Source organism: Coloeus monedula (assembly GCF_965178545.1).
Source record: "Coloeus monedula genome assembly, chromosome: 7".
NCBI lineage: Eukaryota > Metazoa > Chordata > Aves > Passeriformes > Corvidae > Coloeus > Coloeus monedula.
This window is the reverse complement of record NC_138787.1, coordinates 26,177,606-26,194,202: the sequence shown is the minus strand read 5'-3', so window position 1 is coordinate 26,194,202 and position 16,597 is coordinate 26,177,606. Positions and strand designations below refer to the sequence as shown.

The 16,597-nt window shown below is 43.9% G+C and overlaps 1 protein-coding gene across 1 annotated transcript; it reads left to right on the top strand.

Moving 5' to 3' along the window:
* Window positions 1–75: 75 nt before the first annotated feature.
* Window positions 76–16,524, top strand: TMEM169 (transmembrane protein 169). Its single transcript, XM_082284762.1, is given in 7 exon segments — window positions 76–150; window positions 11,712–12,147; window positions 13,655–14,222; window position 14,224; window positions 15,708–15,731; window positions 15,734–15,777; window positions 15,950–16,524. Coding segments are annotated over 6 exon segments (960 nt in total). The 5' UTR covers window positions 76–150; window positions 11,712–11,846; the 3' UTR covers window positions 15,972–16,524.
* Window positions 16,525–16,597: the final 73 nt, after the last annotated feature.

Genomic DNA, 16,597 nt, shown 5'->3' with positions numbered 1-16,597 from the left:
TGCCTCCCTCAGCCGCGCCCGCCCCCGCCTGTGACGCGCGGCCCCGCCCGCCCCGCTCTCGGCGCCGGGGACGGCGGAGCGGGACCGTGCTGGCGGTGGCGGCGGTGGCCGAGTCCTGCGGTGCGGCAAAGCGCGGCACCGGGGCGGCAGGTAAGGGCAGGGGGGACGGCTGTCCGCGCTCGGTATCGCCCGGGTCCGACCCCGCGGGCCAGAGACCGCTCATCGCCCGGGAGGGGTCGGTGCCTCCGGTGGCGCCGCGGGGTCGCCGCTGCAGCTCCGTAGTGAGCGCCCACCTGCCCGCAGCCGCGGTCTCGCCTGCTTGCAAGGGACGGGTCGCCGTGGTTTTCTATTCCGCTTCGGGTCACCTTCTCCGTGACGCGCAGGCACCCCGAGGAGCAGCGGGAGCGGAGCCCCGCCGGGAGCAGCCGGTGGAATGCCCCGAGGGTGTCACGGAGCAGAGGAAGGCGCTGGTGCGCCCCTGCCACGGACCCGCGGGCGGGGAATCCTCCGGGCACGGACTTGGTCGCGAATAGGCCGTGAAGGCTGAGGTGATAGCGTTTACCATGTCCCCAGTAGAGTCATTTTGGGCTAAAATGCCTTTGTGGTGGTGGTGGTGTCTGTCCCCCCTCTCCCGGTCCCCTTAAAATGTCCCTAACTAAGCTCAGTATTAATTGCTCCGTTGACACAGAGGACGGGCAACATTATTTTCCTTTCTATCCCACAGTGAAGTGACAGAGCATCTTTGTCCATTGCAGGTGATTTTAACCAGCTCTGATGTGCCCAGCAGCATGTGTGTGCATGTTCAGTGTCTTTCCAGGCATCTCCTCTGTCCTTTTCAATAGAAGAGATGTTTGAAAGTATGTCTCAATTTTGTCTTGTTATTTTTGCCTTAGGAGAGTTGGCTAATGTGAGAAGAGAGTGAGGGGTTTTTTTTATTTTTTTAAAGACATATAAGTAAAGTGGGAGAGTCATTGAGTCTGTTTTGGGTTTCTCATTTATGAAACAAATTTATTTACTTTTCCAAAAGTATGTTTTAAGGTTTAATACTTTAAATCGGGGACAGTTTTAGGATAACATCTTTATCCTAAAGTTCAATGTGTTTCGATGCAAGATGTATACCCTCCTTTTTTGTGTAGGAAAGGGAAGACACAGAGGAGTTAACAGTGTGTCCAGACTCATTCAGCAAAGGGTGACAAGACAGGAGTGGGTTTCTGCATGGTGGCTTAGGCCAATAAGGCAACTGTTAGACAAAATTGGCCTTTTCAGGTGGGTCAATGTTTGCAGAATACTTCAGTGTTTTAAAGCATTCCACTTTCTGGAGGCAAAAGCTGAAGCACTGTGAGTGACACTGCAAAAAAAAAAATTTCCCTCCCTTTAATTATCTTTCACAATCTGAGACTTCATACATCCCCATTAACTGTCTCTGGCTGCCCTACATACCTTAGGCAGACCGTATCAGAGCAATCATTAATTAATCCCAGGGAGAAGCACTCATCTGGGCTAGTGGATTAGATCTTCATATTCCAACCTGCCTGCCATCCCAACTGAACTGCATCGCTCCAAGGAAAATCCTGTGGGCCTTTCTACTCATGTGACCTTGACTTCAGTGTTCTTCCTGGAGAGCACTATCAAAGAATTTTTCTTCCCTATCAGGATATATTGCTTGGTTTCTGGAATTTCTCAACAGCCACAGAAATGCCGTAAATAAGGGGCTGAACACATGGGTTAAGGTTCTGTGAGTGATGGCTGGGAGGAGAAAGGGGAAAGGCATAAAGACTGTAGAGGAAGGAGGAAGGAAAAGGAAGCATCCATTCCTTGGCATTCAGTGGAGGGTAGCCCCTTCTGTTACAAAATGTATCCACGAAGAATAGAGCTGGGATAACCTATGCTGACGGACATTTTCAGCAAGGCAGTGGCTTTTGTTCGCTGTTGAGTGTGTTGCCTTTGGACCAAGGATTCAAACTGTACCTTTGGGGGAATTGATTTAACCCCAGTGGTTGAAATTCAAAATTATTTAAGCTGAAAGTAAGAAAATCTTCTTAACTAAAATCAATTTTAATCTCCTTATATGCTTGTACTTTCTTAATCACAAAGGAATGTTACTTTTATTGGTAGATCAAAACATGTTGTTCTGTCACTCTACACAGACATAGTGGTAAATTCAGTAAGCATAAGGCTTTTACATATTGATGCTACTCTGTAAACTTAATGTTAAGATTCTGAATTTTTATGTGTTAGAAAATAGCATCTGATTAGACAGCTTATTTTTTATTTATTTTTTCAGTATGTGTCAGCTTGTATTTGGAAGAAAATAAATCTACATTTAAAGCCTCGGAGTCTTAAGTTTCATTTTTTGAAGAAAACCATTTGAATTTTTTTGCCTTGGTATAGCTATCGCTTAAAACATCAACCATTCAAAAGTCAAAATGACAAAAAAGAATTCATCAGTAGTTTTTTCCAGTTGTCAGCTCCTTTGGAGTTGTGGGTTTAGCATATGTCATTCTTGAACATCTACTTTTTTATTTACATATTGAAGAGGAAAAACTAGATTTCCTGTTTTTACAGCTCCCAGATTGTGTCTTGGCTTTCAATGAAGTAGTTCAGTTTATTGAGATGAATAGGAAACTCTGCATTTTCAGAAAAGGCTACTTTTGTCCAAAGCTGACGTTGTGCTTTGCCAGCCTATGGCTCAGCTATTCAGCTGATGACACCTGCCAGTCCAGTATGCTGCCATGCCTTAAAAATCCTGGCACTGATGTGTACTGCCTTGAGAATTCCTTATGGCATGCTGTCCTTCAGGGTGTCTGTGCCCTCTCATAGCTCGGAATCCACGTTGGCAAGGGGGAAGGTCTGAAGAGTAGTTAAGTACGAACCTGATGTGAGAAAAGAGATGGTGCCAAACAGGTGAGAAACCTCCACAGGATCCAAACCCTGTGAGAGGTATCCCTGGGGTCTGCAGTCTCACAAGGAGGTGAGAGCAGAGGACTTATTGAAAAGCATCTTACTGCCAGAAATAAAACTTTAAGGTTAGTTTCTCACAGAGGATTTCTGCTAGTCAGCCTTCAGAAAAATGCAGGCTTGCACTCCAGTAGCCTCTGCTTTCCCAGACCCCACTCTTATGGATGCTTCAGGTTCATATCTTTCTTCTCCTGGGATACCAAACCACACAAAGTGTAACAACAATAATTTCTTCCCTCTGCATACCTATTACAATAAAGGCTTGGATTGAGCCAAAACCAAATGAAAGCTGGTGTGAGTTTGTGTCCTTACCTCTCTGGACCATTTTGTGGGATTATGCAACAGGCCTCTTTGGAAATCCCAGCTACTTTCACCTCCTGCCTGAACATTCTCTCCTGAGGCTACTTTTCCTTTCATCATCTCTTAACAGCGAGAGCCTTTCTGTTTTGTGGCTTCTGGTTTCCATGTCAGAACAGCCTCCTGGTCAGCCCCAGCTGATATTCAGGCTTTCTGATCAATTCATCTTTTTAGGGACTTCCTCTCTGGAAAGGCACTTTAGTCTCACCCATATCTTGGGGGATTTCAGTCTAATTAGAAGATAATCAGGATTTTACAATCTTTTATTATTATCCCTAGGAATTTCATTCCAGTGTTTAAAAAAACAAATGCAGGAGATACCAAGACGGACATCCCACCCAAAGCAGAGTTCGTGGTGGTGCAAGATAGAGAATATCAGCACCAAACAATTTGAAACAGGTATCTAGATAGTTTTATAAACAATCACACACCCTAATACCATACTAATGATACTGAAGCATTTACTTGTCTGCAATTCAAAGTGGTGCATTTTTAATATCCTGGTATCATGGGTCTCTATCTGCTCTTGTATCCAATCACAACTCCCCTGAGCCAAATAATTCCTGCTGCTGGAGACACTGTCTAAATATCTTAGATTATATTTACTGTGCAATGCATTAAACAATCCTGAATCACTCCCAGGGGAATCTTCCAGTTCTCTCTCTGTGCAGTTGTGCTCTCCAGCAACTCCTGGGCTGCAGCTAGGTGTTACTCAGAGAAAGCTCTGATTTGAAGCCCCCAAAAATCTTGCCTAAAGAAGAACCACAGGATGGATGTAGTTTGTTGTTGGTATTTTTCAGATAATGCTTTCCAGACTGGATTTACAATTGACTGTATTTTCCATTAGGCTGTATGGCTGCAACTGCTTCCTCTCTAATTGCAGGTATTTCAATGTGTGGTTTCTCCTCATTTTGTCAGAGTAAAGCACTGGTGTTGCAGTGGGGATACTGCAACATAGTGCAACATAACACTGGCATGCTTGATCTTGCCAGCACAGAGCAGGGCAGGAAAGGGGACTGAGACTGAGATGATCAGGGATCTTCTGAGTAGGAGGGAAGGAAAAAGAGCCTGAGGTGCTAACCGGGGTCCTTGTTTCTAGTGATTGTAAAGGTCAGAAGAGTCCAGCATGCATTAAAACCTCCTCTGGAGAGCACCGTGTGATGGAGGTCTTGGAGCCCTTCGCTGGCATCCCCTGCCAGCCAGGTCTGTAGCAGAAGTCCTGTGTTAGCACAGGTGCTTCACACCCACCACTGGTGTTTCATGGCAACTCCCAGTGTTTCTTACTTCCACGTGTGTGTCTGTGCTGTGTAGAAGGTGTTTTCTCTGCACTCGGGTGTGGGAGGTGAGGGGCTCACAGCTCTGTTTTCATGTACTACTCGCTTGTTACTGTTTTCTAGGCATCTGCTTGGATGCCTGGAGGGGAGGAGACACAGCTCTGGTTTGGGTATGCAGCCAGTTTCCAGTGCATCTGCCAATCCCAACCAAGGACAAGTTGGGTCTTATGCCAATAAAAATACATGCTACACTTGATCCCAGCCTAAAGGCACTGCTGTGGAGGCAGGATGTTTGACTAAAGTTAGTGGGATTGACTTTGTTCAGCTGTTCCTATGGTACAGTAAAATCCAGCAGTGACCTGGGGCGTGGGGTAGGGATTGCAATGAGCACCTGCTGTTTCAAGGTGCAGGATGGCCTGTTGTGGCAAATCCAGAAGTGAGGGGTAGAGCAGGGGAACAGACAAAGTGTGTCTCCACTTTAAGGTTGAAATCTTCTTCTTCCTGCAAGGTTCAGGAACTTTGGTTGAGTTTATTCAAGACTCATATCTAAAGGCTTGGTTTGCTTTGAAGATTTCAAACCTTCCATTTCCAAGTCAGGCTCCTTTTAAAGCCTTGGTTCTCTTTAAAGGCTAATGTGCACATGCCATTCCTTGACATTTTTAGCATAGTATAAGAAACATAAAGAAACAGATATCATCCATGTGGAGGCAGTGGGAAGCTTTGTGTCTTTTATCTCAATTTCTCTTTCTTCTAGCAGTCTGTTCAAGTAAGTGGGAAGACAGGGGCAAGATAGCACATCAGGCTTTTGCTCCAAAAAAGGTAGACCAGTACACTTTTTAAAAAGTTGGATTTTTAAAAAGTTGGTATGCAAGAAAATAGATTGGGCATTCCATTTAATATAAAATAAAAATGCTCAGCTATTATTGTATGCTGTTCGCCAGTCTTCAGTAATAAGTGATCTACACAGCAGTTATTGTTCTGTGACATTTGGAAAAGTTATGGAACAGCAAAGGAAAAAGAAAGAACTGATTCATAAAACAGATACTCTGTAAAATGTCCTTGGCTTTTAAAAAAAGGTGTGGAAAACGTAATTCAGAAACAATACAGTGATACTGTGGAATGCATTTCTCCACTCCTTTTTTTTGGTGCTTTGTCTGTATCTGTAGAATGCTGTCAGTGAGCATTTGGGTGTCTCATGGAAGGATGGAAAAGAGAGCAAGGGTCCTGAGCCACCCAGCATGGCCCCAGAAGCCAGGAAGCCCTTAACCCACACCCAAGCAGGTCCAGTCTTGCTGCAGCTCCAGTGATGGTCAACAGTAGGTTGATGGCTTAGAGCTGGCCAGAGCAGGTTTGGCTCATGGTGTGGTGCAGTGCTGGCACTAATGGCACCTGCCAACAGGCAGGAGCCCTGTGCCTGTGATAAACTGGAGGGACTGGGTCTGTCAGTGCTTGCCTGAAGAAATCATGTTGCTTGCCCACGCCTCCCTTTGCTTTTAACTTGAGCTTTTAGCACCCTCAGCTCCTGAGGGTTAGGCATGGAGCATGGGGGGGCTCCATTAGCAAACACCTCTAAAGTTTTTGGTGACTTGAGTCATCTTACTGTGTTATTCCCCCTGCTTGGGTGCTCAGTGCCATCCTCTGCTTTTGGCAGTCCAGCCTGAAGTCTGCTCCTGCTCAGATGCATACCCAGAGCATGGTCATTTTTGATGTTTCTCTTTCCAAGAAATTAAAGTGCTTGGAAGCCTGTGGATTAAGCAGGGAGGGAAAGATGAGTGTGAGCTTTGAACTTTGCTGTTTGCTTTCTTTAACCTTGCTGGGGTGGCAGAGGTAGATGTTTCCCTTTTTGTCTCTTGCTGTTGTTATACAGACACTTAATGCAGTCTGAAATCTGCCACTGCCAGGAAGAGTAGTTTTTCCCTCCTTCCTTAGACATTCCTTCCTGTAGAAGGAGCTGCTTGGTGAAGAATTTGTATGGCTAAAAGTAACATTTTATAATTTTCAGTGAGATAAATCCCCCTGTCAAGCCCACCACAAGCTGCGCAGACCCTGATACTGATAGGGAGGAGCTGTTCCTGCCTCACCTTCTAATATGTCACAGCCTTGAGTATTTGCTAGATTCAAGTGACTGTGCAATCTAGTTTGAGCTATTTCACCATGAAATAAAGAGGACACAGACATCCTCTGTTTAAGCAGGCAAGGATGCATATGTGAAAGATAATGTGAAGTCATTTAGGTATTTAAAACAGATCCAAAGCTGTGGAGGGAGCCCTACCATTTGGCCCTTTTCCTATATAATGTGTGAATTAAATGTGCTTTCTTATATATGTCTTGTCACATGTTTTTCTCTGTCCTGGGGGCTTCATGTTTGCATTAGACCAATGCATTTTGTCATAACATGACTGGCTGGTGACAGACAGATCTGTCCTGAACAGCTGGATGATTTAATAACACCTATTTTTCATGTGTACAGTCTGCCAGCAAATAACCCCTTTAAAAATACTAGGGATTGGAAAAGATCTTTTGGGCAACATGCATGCCCAAAATCACACACATGCACATGCACAAAATCAGAGGCGGGGTTGAGTGGAGATGGGATTGGGGATGCAGAGGTTATGGAGTAAAAGCAGCAAGCAAAGAAGATCTGTGGCTGGGAAGCTCTCTCAAGGTGTGTCTCTGGGGTAAATTTCCCTTCATCTCTTCCCCATCCTGGATAACTCACAGTGCTTCTAAAGCACAGGTTGTTTTTTTGTTTCTGCAGACAACCCCTGCATGATGTGAGTGAAGACACAGTGCCAGTTCTTCTTATGTGTTGTACATTTTATGTGACTATAAAAATAAAAATTTATGCTCCTTGCTGCTTACTGTCTACATTTTTTCCTCTCATGTCTGCTCTGAGCAGTCATAAAAAGGTTACTTGTGTTGTAGCAGGGATTTAAGATCAAGGATTTTATTAGCTTGCAGGAAGGCTCTTCCTTCCCGTCTGCATTCAAACCAGATAATTTCTCTTCTGTTAGCAGCTGGATCAAACCCTGAAAACCAATGGAAGAAGCTTCCTTTGACCTAAATGGTGCAAGGCCAAGCTTTTAGGCTCCTGTTTTGTGTGTCAAAGACTATTACTGTCACAGGAAGCACAAGCAGCCTTAGCTTTCCTGCATAGTAACAGAAGACTGTGCTTCTAAAAATTACTCTACAGAGTGTTTTTGCAGAGCTGCCTCCCCAGGGTTCTCCATCTGTTTTCATATGGAGATTAATAACAAATTGTTTGGCTAATAAACTACTCCTTGCTATCTCTGAAATATGACTATTTGTGCTGGTTTGGGCAAATTTGGAAATATATCCTCTGAGAGAAGGCAGGTTACAACCACCCCTCCCCCCACCAGGTTCGGGGAAAAAATGAATTTTCCTCGAAGGAAAGTGAATGAGGTAAAAACTATTTATTTAACAAACACACAGAGAAAGGATAATAGTGCTAAATAATAAAATCCCTTGCTCTGCTGAGAGAAACCTGGGAAAATTTCAGAGTCCTTCCGTAGATCTCTCTCCCCCTCCTTGGAGCTGGGACAGGGTGGTGGACCCCGCCTCCAGGGCCAAGGCCTCGGTGGAAAGTCCTCCCAATGTATTCTGATGTTGAAACCATCCAGCAGAGAAGAAGGGAAAAATCGGAGTCCCAGGAAAACAAAGTTCAGCTCTAAAAGGAGCTGAAAAACTGGCCGAAAGCTGGCTGGAAAAAAAGCAAGCTGGGTGCTTTCTTTTCCTTCCCTCCCATGGACAGTTCTTAGATTCCTATCTGCCCCTGTGCTCCCACATGGGAGACATCACCAGTATGAGACACACAGCAATTGTTAATGATTCAGCTCCACAGCAAGGCTTTTAAGGGGTGAAGATTTTGGGGTGTGGCTGAAGGAACTGGTGCTGTGGACAGCTGTGTAGTGCTGAGGGCTGGCCTTATTCTTAGAAGTTGTAAAGAAAAGGAAGAGAAAAAAATTAAGCTCTGTGTACACTACTGTGATTTCTGCAAGAGCCCATTTGTTGTTTGCAACTACAGAGAAAATATTCCCAGGAAAAATGGGACTGAGGCTTGAACTTGTTCAACTCAGCAGCATTGCTGTGGGATGTGGGGCTGATGGTGGTATTTTGATGTGCTGTGTTCAGAAGTTCTGGACCAGCTGGCAGGGGGTATTCCAGCTGCTTCACTGGGAAACAGATGAGAGAAAAATAAACGTGTACTGTGAGAACAGGCATAAGATCAGGAGGGATCTTTGTGATGTTCAATCTAACTGCTCCCTAGCGTAAACCAGAGGACTTCCCCTCTTCTGGTCAAGTACAGGTGACCAAAATTCTGCCAAGATAGCCAGTCCAGATTTGGAAGTTTCCAGTGACAGCATGTCACCCAGTGATGTATACCAAGGGACACCTACCCACTTTGTTACAACACCTACCTAATGTCTGCCCTGTATTTCTGTTTTATCTTGCTGCATCCTCCTCTGCTGGATCACAAGGATCTCCTTCATGCTTTTGGTTTTGATGTAGACAGACTGATATCAGATTTTACCTTCTTGTGCCTTAAACAGAATAATCTGGGCTCCTTCACTTCCTTATCCCAAGGGCTTTGACTCAGCCACAGCAACAGTGCTTCTTAGTGGCTTGTACCCCACTGCCCATTCCCTCTCCTTTTGTCAGCAGGAGAAGAAACTGAGCTGCAATTCTCAGATTACCCTGCTGTGGAGGTGTTTCTCGTCCTGGTGGTAACTCGCAGTGGCAGTAGCTGCTATATTGGGAACATCAGACATCGCAATGTAACTCAGAGATCATAGGCATCTTCTGGTCATTAATCAGCATTCTGTCAGACTGATGAGCACAAGAACAGGACACAGATTGCCAGTGCCTATCTGTGGGAGATTCAAAAAGGACATCACCTTGCTCCTTGCATAGTCAAGGCTGACATAGTCCTTTGTGCTGTGGCCACTGAGAACTGACATTAGCTTATCATCTACTGTGAATTTAAGCAAGGCCACAGCTGGATCAACTTTAAGAAAAAAAAAACCCAACTGCAAATCTTTGCTTGTAGCTTTGTGTTATTTTTAAATGTTATGTGCAAGTCACCCCCTTCTCAAGTCAGTAGGGACTGAACATGGAACTAAAGCCAGGAACTTTGGAAGTCTAATCAACTTCTGTGTCTCCAGATTTTTAGTAGATTATTCCAGAAGTGATGCTTTTGGTTTCTCTGTTTCCAGGCCTGTTTTCCTCACTTTTGGAAGCAGAATATCACTTTTGTCTCAGGGGCTCATTAGGCTCAATCCTGTGATTTCAGGGTTTTATAGATGCAAAACATGAAATTTTACAGCTGATTTTCAGAGAAAAATGTTAAAGCCTATTGTACCTCCTGAATGAATTTACTACAAAGAGTGAGTTTATTCCATAGCATAAATTCATTTCATTTACCCCTAAAGGCATTTTTAAAACAAAAAAACAATGAACAAAAGCTTCCATGAATTTCTGTTTTCCAGTATGTCTGCTAATTTAGGCATACATTTTTTATGGCAGGTGAGATGGCAGCCTAAACAGACTCTTCCCAGCCATGCTGCAAAGCTAAACAAAATATTCTCTGCCTATTCATTTAGAAGTGGTCTGGCTTCTGGGGCATGCTGAATCTTGAGGGTTTTTAAAGTCCATTTTATGTGTTTTCTGATCACCAGGGAAGATTTATTTTCTATAGTGCACAAAAATAATCTGAATTGTTGAATTCTTCAAGGCTTCGTAGAGCCAGCTGGGCACAGTCTTAGGTGTTAAAGTGATACAATTAAAAGTTTTGTGTGGGTGTGGTGTAAGTGTGAGTGTATGAGGCATAAATAGTTGATCTAAAGTTCTGCACAAAATTTCAAAACAGACCAGCAAAATCTTAGATCTGTGGGAAGACCAGGACCATGCTGCCAAATTTTTAAATGCTCAACTTTTTTCTATCATCCATTCGTGTAAAACCATTTCCCCAGCATTGTGTGGGCTATAAACTATGATACCTGTGTTTCTTAGTTTCCTGTTAGAGGAAAGACTTGGTTACTAGGTAGAAGCTTAATTATTGGTCGGATGCATTCTTTTAAATACAAATGTTCATGTAAATGTTCAACAGAGCTCTTCAGAGTTGTTAAAATGTTACTCATTGTATTCAGATTTGTACCTAAATGCTTCATGAATACCCGGCACAGTCAGTTTCTTAAATGTTATGAAATCTGAGAACCAATAACCCTTCTTCTGTATTCACGGAGCAGGATTTGTCTGCCTTGTTGTATGTTTAATTATGTGGTTTTTACTTAGGCAGCTTTCCAGTAGATGACAGTTTCACTTGAAATTGCTGTTAACTTTGCTTGAATGCGGAGCAAAAAATCGAGTCCTTCTATTTGTTACAAAGATTTGTGAAGAGTTGTGTTGTTTTCTCTGTGCAGTCAGAAGAATTTGCTGTGGTTCCCAATTCCCTCTCCAGCAAAGTCATCTTAATAACAATTTTGCTATAAATCCACTGTATATACTGTATTTTTAAAGTATGGCAACACTGCATATTGCTAAATTGTTAAGGCTTGAAACATAACTCATTTTGACATAATTTGATTAATTTTTGTAATATTCTTGCAAAGGGGAGTTAATCATTAGACTTTCAAAATGAGAAAGGCTGGCACCAATATAGCTGTTGTAATGCTGGACAAGCACAGTGTTCCTGTTGCAGTTGTAGGCCAGTCCCTTAAATCGGTCAACTTCTTTTTCATCTATGGTTTCAGTCCTTTATTCTGATGCATTTGGGCCAAAACTATTGTCTTCTGATTGTTTCCAGCATTGTAGAGGAATGTTAAATTCATCCAGTAAGCTGGCCAGGTTTAATCCCTTTTTATAAATGTTAATACTCTTTCCAGTAGCTTTGGTTTGTTACAGTGAAAACTGCACCCTAAGAATGAGGATAGATTAGATACCACAAAACATGTATCCATGTAAGAGAACTGGTGTTCAGGACAGTAATAGGGATCTTCAGATGACATTTAAACCAGTTGGAAGTAAACCTTTTTAGGAAAATTCTGCCAATCTTTTCTGTTTGGTAAGAAAAAGGCACTTTTTCAGCCTTCTCTCTCCTTTTAGGCTGGGAATGGAGTGCATAGTTTGGATACCAGCAGTGGGACATCTTACCAGAACAAAGCATCCTTGGACCATTGTCTAATCAATGACTTCTAAGTGCAGGATTGGTGCTGTTGGATTGGAAACAGGTGCTACAAGATGCCAGGTGAGGTGACTGAGAGCAGCAGCGGGATGGAGACTGTGCAGAAAGACAGCAAGTCTGGAGGCCAGAGCCCTCGCTGTGGCACAATGAGAAGGGCTGTGGCAACCACTGTCACCTTTGATGGGGAAGCCACTATGGACCGGAGGAAAAAGAAGAAGAAAGAGTCCCGCCCCGAGTCAATAATAGTGTATCGGTCTGAGAATGACAATAAGGTGGAAGAAGAACAGGTGGATGAAGAAGGAGGGGAGAGGAGCTCTGAGGAAGGCTCCAAGTTCCTGGGTCAGTCTATGACAGATGGTATGTATTCCTGAGAGCACTCCATAAGCTTTTTTGATGCCATCATGCTCTAAGGTCAAATGGAAGTGACTCTGGGACCAACCCTCTCTAAGACTGCAGGCAAGGAGACCTTGAGTTCATACATGAAAATGCTCTGAAACAGAGAGCATTACAGGCTGATTTGGGATGTCTCCTGCAGTTCTTTGTGAAGTTTGGTTGTTGCTACAGTCTTAGTTTTAAATGTATGTGCTGGTTGGGGTTGATGTGCTGGTTGCAATGCTATGCATGCATTAAGCCAATGATGTCATTCTAAGCCATGTTCAAGCCACTGTCCATGCCTGAACAACTGCCTGTTAAGTGAAAGGATGGAAGCAGATGGAGTTAGTGGCTCTACCTGTGATAGGGAATTTAACTCATTATCTAGGATTTGCTGTTGCCTTCTGTTTGCATACAATCAGCACAGCTTCATCTTGAAGGGTGATTATTTGGCAAGGTCATCATGGGGCATCTTGGAGTCACTTTCACTTCCGCTATCTGTCCTGGGTACCCTTGCAGGGAAGAAGTGTGGAAGGCAGGTCTTGTGGCTAAATACTCTTGTGAGTCAGCAGTGCAGGCTGAGAGGGGCTTAAATGTGAATGCATACTCCTGGTCCATCATATACACTAGATTCCCCCATGATCCCAAACCCTATCCTCATTACTTACCTCCTGCCTTCCACTTTTGTGGAGCACTTCAAGCTGCTCAGCCTCTTTTTAAGAGTTTAAGAGTTCTGAAGACCTCCTTCTAAGCTAGTCAGAATTAAGACCAGCAGGAAATACACTGTAGCCCCATGGCGGGGTTTTTGGCCAGTACCACTGCATGAACCTCCTATACCAGTGTCACTTGAAAGCTAAGGCAGTCCCGTCATAACTTTAACACATATACCAGTACTGTCTGGTTTGGTGCCGCTACTGATCTCTTCAAATGCAAATATAAATTTATGACAGTTTGTTAAGCTTTTCTAAACTTCAAAAATCAATTTGGATTGAGATACAGTGCAAATGTAAAGTGAAATATTAGCTATTCAGGTGTAATTCCATGTGTGAATGTGCTTATTCCAAAACAAGAGTCTCAGTGGTATTTATCTAATTAATCCCAAGTGTCCATGCTGTTCAGGAATAAATCCATGAAGGAAACAGAGAAAAAAGGCATATCATTTTCAATTGAGTTACTCTCTGTCATCTCATTCTCAAATACCCTTGGAGCACTTCCCTTTCACATATTGGCTCTAGTGCAGATGCTGGAGTCTTCTCCCTTGTGATTTCTATCATCTGGAATTCTTGTCTTTTTCCTCATTAGCTCTTTTTCCATTTTCTTCTGTGATAATTTTCTTCATACTGCATTGCTTCTTGTCTTCCATCTTTTTAAATTTAATTTTAATTGTAACTCCATATGCACTATCTAATTGTCTTTGGGGTCTTTGAGGATTTTCACAAAATGCTTTGTACAGAGAATAAATCTGATGTGGATGCGTTTATCTGTGTTGTAGGTGTCTGGAGCATGCCTTTAGACAGTCGATATGTCACCTTGACTGGAACAATCACCAGGGGAAAGAAGAAGGGTCAGATGGTGGACATCCACGTCACACTAACGGATAAAGAGCTGCAGGAACTGGCTAAATCAAAGGAACCTTCTAAAGAGGATGTACCTGAGAAGAAGAAGAAATGTGATGTTGGGTTGGACAGAGGACCCCACATCGTCCTCTGGACCATCATCTGCCTCCCCATCATTTTTGTAGTGTCCTTCGTGGTTTCATTCTACTATGGAACCATTACATGGTACAACATCTTCTTGGTGTACAATGAAGAGAGGACCTTCTGGCACAAAATCACCTTTTGTCCCTTTTTGATTATCTTCTACCCAATTATAATTATGGTTGTTTCTTTCTCCCTAGGCCTGTATTCAGCTGTAGCCCAGGTAGCATGGTCCTTTGGGTACTGGTGGCGCGCTGTCAGGGATATGGAGAAGGGATTCTGTGGCTGGCTCTGCAGCAAGCTGGGCTTGGAAGATTGTTCTCCGTACAGCATTGTCGAGCTGCTTGATTCTGACAATATCTCAGGTAGTCTCTCTGGCAAGAGCTCTGCACAGGGGGTTGAGACCTCAGCAGTCTGAGCCTTTGTCCTGGATGACTATTTTGGTCATATGCGAGTGTTTTCACCTAGAAAATAACACACTGATTTTTTTTTTAAATATACATATATATTTAAACACAAACTTAATGAAAATATTGGACTGAGAGTCCTCTTTAAATGTCACAGAATGCAAGAATGCTAGCTTCACATGCTCTGGGTTGGGACGTGCATGGCTTTCCAAGGATTTGTCATGTGTTGTAACTAATTACAGCTTCTGGGAATGGTAAGAAAATCCAGGTCTGCAGGGCTCTGGCTGTTTGTGGACTGGCAGAGATATAGTATGAAAAGTCCACTTCTGTCAAAGTAGACTTTACTTTTCAGAACTAGGACATAGCAGTGACCTATGACACAGTGAAAAGAAGTCTCTGCTTGGGAGATGAACTTTAAGAGACAGGAACCCATTCAGAGGTGAAGGTTAAATTGCAAAATGTGTGATGTTCCTGCAGTTTTCCTAGAAGGGGTCCTTTCCCAGTCCTTCCAACAAGAGCAGCTAACTTAGGCAGGCTGACTGCTTAGACACAGAGTCCAGTGTCACAGACCACTGGAGTAGTGGGAGAGGACAGCATAGCTGCCAACAAAGGCGTGTGAGTTCTACGCTGACCTGAAACACCCCCACCACATGCTGGAAGAGCAGGGCTTGCTTTGTAATGCAGTGTGTGGGGACCTGATGGGGGTGTCACCAAGAACCCTCAAGTGGTGCTCAGATAGGTGCTCAGATAGGTGCTTGGAACACACCTGCAGTGGATCTCTTGATATGTGCACTGCTAGGGAGGAATGAGCTACAGGAGTCATATGCAGTGTGCAGTGCAAATAGTTGCATTACAGGGAGGAAACACCTGCTCTAAGGAGGTGCCTGCCCCTAAGGAAGGGACAATCCATTTACATCTCACTGCAATGCAGGTGTGGACTTGCAGCACCTGGATTTAGGGAGGTGGAGTTGAAGGTGCTTGGGATGGGAAGGTCTCTGAAACAAGTCACAAGTTGCTTTTATGGAAGAGCAGTTGGACCTCCCCTTTCAGAATGAGGGAGTCCAGGAGTTCATGTCTATCTATGCCTCAGCTCTGGAAATCTGTGTCACCTTCCCTGCCTCATCCCTCTTCCTGGTTAGTTATATGGAAAAGCAATGGATCATACATCCTCCTCCCCTCGTGTCTCATTTTCATAATGGGTTTCCCTCCTTTCTGGATTTTTCATGGCATCATAGTGGACTCCCTGACCAGGCTGAGGTGGCCACCATAGGCTGGAGAAATTTTAGTTATCTCTTAAAAAAATGACTAGCAGAAAAGTTATTTTTTCTCGATCAACTTTTGGCCTGAGAAGGAGATGAGCAAAACAAAAGAGAGGTATAGCAGATTCTAATGGGGGCTGAGTTACACATCTGACACATGGTTAATTTTCTCTGTGCTCCAGTTCAGCTGGTGCTGCTGCAAAGTCTATCTGAGCCCCAAGCCAGAGGAGCCCACCATTTGCATGCGTGTAGGTAGGTAAGTTGTGGCGTGCAGTCTGTCAGCTGCACAGTCACTCCTGCCTGTGTAGGTGTCTCACTTCCCCAGCTTCCCTATTGGGGGGAACTGCTCTAGTTTTAGAATGGTAGAAAGAAGCATTCAGAAGCTGGATTTCACAGAAACTAATGCTTTATGTTGCATTTTAAGGTTGAGCTCAAGACTACACTGACTGTCCTGGTTAGAACATCTGGGAACTGGTGATGTATAAACAAGTCCATCTGATCCTCTAGCCCTGACACTGAGAAATAATTAGTTCCTGCTGCATCCTTGGTGCCTGGGAGGTCAAAGGAGCCTCTTAGCATTGGCTGAAGGCTTAACAGTGAATAATGCACAAGCCAAATATGAAGAGCAGTCTTGGCCCCACACTTAACTGAGAAAGTAGAGGTGCTCCCTGGGCACAGGTACAGCCAGGCTGTGTTTGTTGCTTCCTTCTTTCTGTTTTAACTGATGAAGTCTTTCAAGGCAATTACCAGCTTCTAGGAAAAAAAAAAAAAATAGATCCCAACATGTGAGACAATGTCAGGTAGTTTAGTGGGATTCAAAGAGACTGACATATGCCTGGGACTGGTTCAAGCAGTGAAATGCTTTTCACAGGGCTGTTCCAATCGGGCATGCGGATATGCCTGTGAATTAATGGAGATGCTGAAGATAAGCCATGCCAGTGCTGGCAGTCTGTAGTGACCCACTGCAGCCACTCTGCTTAATAGTACTCCACATGGAAATTGCAGGCTCCCACATGGCTGGAGGGTGGGAATGAGTGATGCTTAACAAGCATTAAGGAAAAGGAAGGTCCGC